The sequence below is a fragment of the Nicotiana tomentosiformis genome, chromosome 11 (genome assembly GCF_000390325.3).
Source record: "Nicotiana tomentosiformis chromosome 11, ASM39032v3, whole genome shotgun sequence".
In the NCBI taxonomy this organism is placed as follows: domain Eukaryota; kingdom Viridiplantae; phylum Streptophyta; class Magnoliopsida; order Solanales; family Solanaceae; genus Nicotiana; species Nicotiana tomentosiformis.
This window is the reverse complement of record NC_090822.1, coordinates 49,447,283-49,455,045: the sequence shown is the minus strand read 5'-3', so window position 1 is coordinate 49,455,045 and position 7,763 is coordinate 49,447,283. Positions and strand designations below refer to the sequence as shown.

General features: G+C 41.5%; 1 protein-coding gene across 1 annotated transcript; it reads left to right on the top strand.

The window, feature by feature from the left end:
- Nucleotides 1-5,616: 5,616 nt before the first annotated feature.
- On the top strand, nucleotides 5,617-7,013 carry LOC138901411 (uncharacterized). The gene is made up of 2 exons (XM_070189172.1): nucleotides 5,617-5,715; nucleotides 6,612-7,013. Exons 1-2 carry the CDS (start codon nucleotides 5,617-5,619, stop codon nucleotides 7,011-7,013), a joined length of 501 nt encoding a protein of 166 aa, XP_070045273.1.
- The last annotated feature ends 750 nt before the right edge of the window (nucleotides 7,014-7,763 follow it).

The following is a 7,763-nucleotide window of genomic DNA, read 5'->3' as shown; positions in this document are numbered from 1 at the left end:
ACAGCCTCATTGCTACTGACCGGGCCCGGATGGTTGTGCACTTACCGAAGACTAAGCAAATGACTAGGATGACCTTGATGACCCTCCCCTAAATATTGATGACCTTCCACCACCACCACCATAAGAACTACCAAAGTTGCCCGCTGACCGGGCTTGAGCAAATTCCACCATCTTTCTATAGTTCATATCAGAATTCAAGGCAACTATAGAGGCCTCATTAATAACCAAAGGGCTGAGACCCTGCACAAACCGGCACATCCTCCATAATGGGAAACATGTAGATGGCATACTTGGACAGGCGCATGAACCTCATATGATACTCCCACACATTCATGCTACCTTGTTTCAGGCATTCAAACTCAGTGGAATGGGCTACCTTTGTCTCGGCAGGCAAGAAATGATCAATGAAGGCGTTGGCAAACTCATTACACCTCACCGGAGGGCTCCCCTCCTCACGGGACTCCTCCCACATATCAAACCATGAATAGGCTACCTCTTTCAGGCGATAAGTGGCCAACTCCACTTCCTCCGTCTTAGTAGCACGCATTACTCAGATAGTCTTGTGCATCTCATCAATAAAGTCTTGGGAGTCCTCCTCAGGATTAGGACCCGTGAACACTGGAGGATCCAACTGAAGAAACTTGTTCACCCTGGAACTAGCAGAATCCCCTTGGTAGCTGGAAGAAGTAGGTGCAACATTCGATCTCTGGGCCTGTGAAGCCACTATCTGAGCCAACATCTGTATGGCTCCCTTAAGGTCCCCATCAGAAACACCACGACCGGAAGCTGGGCAGAAGGTGGAATAGTTGCTCCCTCAGTAGGAGTAGGGATTGGTGCAGTTTGAGCAGGAGTAGTAGAGTCAGGTGGTGTATTAGTTGTGGAATATCCACACCCCTCGGGTGCTCAACCACATTATCAGGTATAGAATCAACTACCACTCCTGGGGTGGCATTGGCTCCTTGGCCAGTTCTCGATTTCTTCATAGGCTCCATATACTGAAAATTAGAGCAACGTACGAGTTAGAGGAGGAAACGTCTTACAATCATCTTTATCGCACGATCTAGAACATCAAAGATGGGTGACATTCCTAAATGCCCAAGTAGCCTCCTAATTATAGTTCTGATAAAAAACACACCTGATGTGCCGTAGAAATGCGACATATTTTATACTAATTACATAGACGTTAGCTCATCTTTTAAAGCATTATAAGTCATTTCTTATGTAGTTTTGGCATTTTGCAAGAAACCGGACTTGAAGAACCAAGAATAGGAAAAGGATGACAAAAACTCATGGAAAGGTAGAAATGCGGCAGGTCTGCCACCGAAAAAGTGATGTGCGGACAACAGACCCATCGTAGAGTGAAGCAGACCATCCTAGTATCTGAGAGTCAAATCTGCGATTCATTGTGCGGTCGCACAATTCATATGCGGACTGCATAGTGACCGCACAAATGCAAAAGGCTTTCCTGCGAAGATGAGTTTGCGGTATGATATGAGGCCGCGAAACCAACATGCGGGCCACAGAACCAAAATGCGATGAACAACTGGACAACTCTGTCATCAGATATGCGGTGGTAAAGGGAGATGTGCGGACCGCGAATGCATTATGCAGCCCATTCTGCGGTCGCAGACTTTATATGTAGGGTCATTTTTGTCATGTTTTGTCCATGACTTTTGGATTATTATAAATAGAATGACTAGGGTTTTTGTGGCCCATCTTGTCTGAAAAAGAGGCTATACTTGGAGCATTGAATACACCATTATTTTGGAAGCTTTTGAAGAGAGAATTTAAGGCTTGTCTTCTTTGTAAGCTTTATGACTTTATTTATTACTTTGTTCTTGTATTCTAGTATGAGTAGCTAGCTTTAAATACTAAGGTTGTGGACCCTAAATGGGTGTAATGTTAATAGGTGTTTACCATTGAATATATATATAATGGTTGGTTGATATTTTTTCATTTCTCATGCTTCATTTATTGTTGATGGTTGCAAATATTGACTAGTGCCATTTTACTCTATCTTTACTTGGAAACGTGGGTTAGGGTTTGGTAGAATTGAATAGCAAGAACTCAAGGCATTAAACCTTGTTTAATAGAATTGCTTAGGGATAAGTGGGTTCTACTTGGCTTAAATTGGTCGTTCTCAATTGTAACTCTTTTATATTTTGGAATTTCATAAAGAGGAAATACTACCTAATTATTGGAAAATATTGGGTAGTCATTTAGGAACCGTTTGCATATCAAAGGACCTTTCATTAGAAATATATCATATTAACACCGATATAATTACATTCCATTGATGAGGACACAACCTTGGTTTTCTTAATCAAATTAATCATATTCTCTTAACAAAATAGTTTTCTTGACAATTCACAATTACAACACTCTTTTTAAACTAACGGAGTAGAATTATGACTTAAGTCATGTTTCACACTACCCAAGTAACCTTTTCACACCTATTCCCTGTGGGATTCGACCCAACCTAGTTGGGTTATTATATTTGACATCGACTGTCTTACACCATTTATTTAGGTGTAATTTGAGCGTATCAAATTTTGGCGCCGTTGCCAGGGAATACAGTTTTGAAATTGCTAATTAGTGTGTGCTTTACTTTACATCTTCTTCTATTCAATCACACTTTGCTTGGTGTCATTAGGTAAACATGGGCAAACCGGACGAAGAGAATGTGTTTGCGGATATAGATGAGTATATTGAGGATACAAATGCCATTGTCTCTCCTAGAGTTGATGCTGCTACCTTCAAAGTGGAACACATTCTAATCCTAATGCTAAAGGCGGATGGGTCTTCCAAAATTCCACTGATGATGACCCTACACAACATCTCAGAAATGTTTTGGGTGTATGTGCAATGCACAAGCAGAATAATGTCTTGGATGATGCCCTAAGGTTGAGTGTGTTTAAGTACTCTTTAACTGGAGAGGCAAGCCAGTGGATCCAAAATCGACTACCTAATTCCATCCACACTTGGCCCGAACTTGTCCGAGATTTCCTAGCAAAATGGTTCCGACAAAGCAAAAAGACCAAGCTTTGGGATAAAATTTTCTTCTTTAAGAAATTATCGGGGGGAACATCTACATGAGGCATGGGATAGATTCAAGCTATATTTGGTGAGGTCGCCGAATCATGGCTTTCAGGATAATATTTTGTTGGAGAAGTTTTACATGGGCTTGGATCCTATGAATCAATCCATAGCCAAATATACGGCAGATGGATCATTTATGGATAAAACATTTGCAAGGACCACACAAATCCTCGACAAAATGGCCGAACATAACCAAACTTGTAACTCGGAAGACACCATAGGTGGAATTGCATATGGTACTCCTTCCTTGAACAACATAATTAAGGAGAACCAAGAAAGAGATCAAGTAATTATCGGGCTTGATACCAATATCAATGTGTTGACAAAAATGCTCACTGAAAGCCAAACAAAGAAAGTGAATATTGTGGAAGATGTGCAACCAATGTCAAATGAGGACTATGAATAAGCAAATTATGTCAACAATTCACAAGGAAGATATCAAAGACCACCCTACCAAGGTTCCGGCCAACCACACCAATGGAGATCTTACCTGCAAGGGCAAGGTAACCAACAATGGCGAAACGACCAAGGTAGTTCAAATCAAGGAAATTGAAGTAATAACAACAACAACTTCTCAAATCGAAGTTCAAACCCCCATGTTCCACTAAAGGGGAAATATTCTAACTCTCCACATTGAAAGGAGAGTTCTTCAAGTGAGTCCAAGTTGGAAAGCATGCTTGAAAGTGTATTGCAAAATCAAGAGAGATCCGACACTTCAATGAAAAATATGACCGAGCTTGTGGGTTCTCATACCACATCTATTCAAAAGTTGGAGATGAAAATGAGGGATTTATAAACCCAAAAGGTAGTAGGAGTGGCCCAACTTCTCATTGTATTGCCATTACAACTCGAAGCGGGAAAATACTTTAAGGTAAAAATGAACAAGTAGTCGAAGAGGAAGATTCGGAACAAGAAGTTGAGGCACAACTTGAGGTGCCAAATGTTGTTGCAAATGAAAAACTCCCAAAGAAGGTGAACTCTCAAGTGGTGAGACGTGAAGAGGTTAAGGAAAAGGTAATAGAGGCACCAAAACCTCTAGCACCAATTCCTAGACCTCCCCCTCATTTTCCTCAAAGACTAGTTAGAATGGTTAATGATAGCACACTTGAAAAATTCTATGACATTTTAAAACAATGATCGGTGAATATTCCATTTGTGGAAGCATTCCAAGAGATGCCAGGTTTTCCTAAGTACTTGAAGGACTTGATCACTAAAAAGAGAACCACCAAGAATGAAGTGGTGAATGTCACCCACCGGGTTAGTTCCATCATTGCAACAACCGCCATCAAAAAGAAAGAGGACCGGGGATCTTTCGCCATTCCATGCACTATTGGATTGCGTGAGTTTGCTCGAGTCCTTTGTGACAATGGGGCTAGAATCAAATTAATGCCCCTTGCTATTTACAAGCAATCGGGATTGGGAATACCTAGGCCTACAAGTATGAGGTTGCAAATGGCCGACCATTCTATAAAGCGACCGGTAGGAATAGTTGATGATGTGATTGTGAAAGTGGGGAAGTTTTTCCTCCCCACCGAGAAATTGGCACATGCATTCGAGAGCATCTTAGTCATTAATGTTGTTGATGTGGTAGAGGATGCCGCCGAGGTGAAAATGGAAGAGGAATGCCTTGGTGAGACATTGACGGCTATTTTGGTGAATTTTGATTGTGAGCACATGGAAGGATACATGGAATCGGTGAATGCGTTGGAAGGGCTTGGGTCCTACACTTATGCACCAAAGAAGCTTTCTCTTGACTTAGAGAATAGAGTCACCCCCGCTAAGCCTTCAATTGTCGAGCCGCCACAACTTGAGCTCAAGCCACTCCCAGCGCACTTAAGGTATAAATTTCTTGGCCTTAATGAAACTCTACCCGCAATTGTTTCTTCTTTGTTGAATGATGTGCAGGTTGAACACTTGTTGGAGGCCTTTAGGGAGCACATACAAGCTATTTGTTGGACTATAGCGGATATCCGAGGGATTCATGCCGGAATTTGTGAGCACAAGATACAATTGGAGGAAGAGAGAAAACCTAGTATGGAACATCAAAGGAGGTTAAATCCTTCCATGCAAGAGGTGGTGAATAAAGAAATCATAAAATGGTTGGATGCCGGAGTTGTCTACCCCATTGCCGATAGTCCTTGGGTGAGTCTGGTGCGATGTGTGCCAAAGAAAGAAAGCATGACCGTGATTCAAAATGACAAAAATGAACTCATTCTAACGAGGAAGGTGACTGGATGGAGAGTTTGCATGGACTACCAGAAGCTCAATAGTGCTAATTGCAAAGACCATTTCCCTATGCCTTTTATTGATCAAATGCTTGATCGACTAGTAGGAAGGTCATTTTATTGCTTCTTGGATGGTTACTCTGGCTACAACCAAATCAACATATCCTTAGAGGACCAAGAGAAGACGACATTCACATGTCCGTATGGGACCTTTGCCTTCAGCCAAATGCCATTTGGGATGTGCAATGCCCCAGCTACTTTTCAACGATGCATGATGTCAATCTTCTAGGACATGGTGGAGGATTTCTTAGAGGTATTCATGGATGACTTCTCTGTAGTTGGTGATTCCTTTGAGAATTGTCTTGACAACCTTAGGCAAGTTCTCAAAGATGTGAGGAGACGAACCTTGTGCTCAATTGGAAAAAATGTCACTTTATGGTGGACGAGGGTATTGTCCTTGGCCAAAAGACCTCCTAGAAAGGCATTGATGTTAATCGAGCAAAGATTGAGATAATTTCCATGCTTCCTCCTCCCACTTCGGTCAAAGGTGTTCAGAGCTTTTTGGGGCATGCTGGTTTTTATAGGAGATTTATCAAGAACTTCTCAAAAATTTCAAGTCCCATGTGCAAGCATCTTGAAAATGATGCTACGTTTTAGTTCGATGAGAAGTGCCTCAAAGCTTTTGAGGAATTGAAAGCAAGGCTCACCACGTCACCTATTATTGTCACACCCGATTGGTCTCTTCCATTTGAACTCATGTGTGACGCCAATGGCGAGGCTATTGGAGGATAGATTTCATGGGTCCCTTCGTAAGCTCTTACAGCATGATATATATCTTGGTGGTATTATATTATGTCTCCAAATAGGTCCGAGGCAATTTCCTTGCCGAACAATGAGGCAAGAAGTGTAACTGCCTTCTTGAAGAAGAACATATTTACTCGGTTTGGAACCCAAAGGGCCATCCTTAGTGATGGTGGTTCTCACTTTTGCAACAAAGCTTTTGCCGAGTTGCTTAAAAAATATGGAGTTAACCACAAGATGGGCACCCCTTATCATCCTTAGTCAAGAGATCAAGTTGAAGTCTCCAACCGGGAGATAAAAAATATTATAGCAAAAACTGTTAATGCAAACAGGACCGACTGGTCAAACAATATAGATGATGCATTGTGGGCTTATCGAACGACATTTAAGACACCCATTGGCACCTCACCTTAACGGTTGGTTTTTTGTAAGACTTGTCACTTGCCAGTGGAGCTTGAACACTAATCTTTGTGAGCATTAAAAAAGTTAAATCTTGACCGGGTCAAAGCTGCTAATCTAAGGATGACACAACTCAACGAGATGAAAGAGTTATGTTTCCATGCCTATGAGAATGCAGCCATGTATAAAGAAAGAATGAAGTCTATTCATGACAAGAAGATTTTGAAGCGGGAATTCAAATTCGGTAACTTGGTCTTACTCTTCAGCTCACGATTGAAGTTCTTTCCGGGCAAACTCAAATCCAAATGGTCTGGACCATTCAAAGTCGTGAGTGTGTCTTCCTATGGCGCTATTGAATTAGAATCCAAGGACGGGACTCGAACTTTCAAAGTAAATGGCCAAAGGGTCAAGTATTACCTCAGAACCATTGAAGAAAGGCAACTGGTAGAACAACTGGATGGTCCTGCACCAATCCCCACCACTGATTAGCCAAAATGGGGGCTACATCATTGTGCCGCAATGTTAAATCAAATTCTTCTTGGGAGGCAACCCATGCGTTGGTAACATTTTTTTGGTTAGATTTTTATTTTGGTAGGTTTATTTGTAAGTGTTGAATAGCTTGACGTGTGTGTTAGAATGAAGGTTACCCAAAATACAAAGAAATAGGATGCAAAGGCATAGGGAAAATTAAGGAAAGCAAGATTCGCTTCAGCTGTTGTTCTGCGGAAACATATGAGGCCGCATAAAGGGTTTGTGGACCGCATAATAGTCGCAGACACAAGTAGAACACCATTCAAATTGAGCCTTAAAAATGCAGAGAAAATTCAACTTCTGCGGCCCGCGGAATTATTCTGCGACCGCAGAGTTGGTCGCACATCTGTTGCACAATACCCAGGTACTAATCCATCGCAAAACACATATACGACCACATAATATATTATGTGATGGTAAGTTCACCGCAAAACAATCAGGTATTAAACCCTATTTCCTTTCTCTCTCATTTCTGTCTATCATCTCTAATTTTACACGCCCATGCACGAAAATAAAACACAAAACAAAAACATAGAGAAAAAAAGGAATTTGTGAAGAAAGGCTCACCTTGCTCACATGATTCACACCAAAGTGCCTTGCTTTATTTTCTGACATCTGGTATGTGACTTTCCAATCCCCCTCTTGCTCAGTTGATTTAAATATTGTTGTATGCTTTAACCCACCTCATTCTCCCATATCATCCATGTG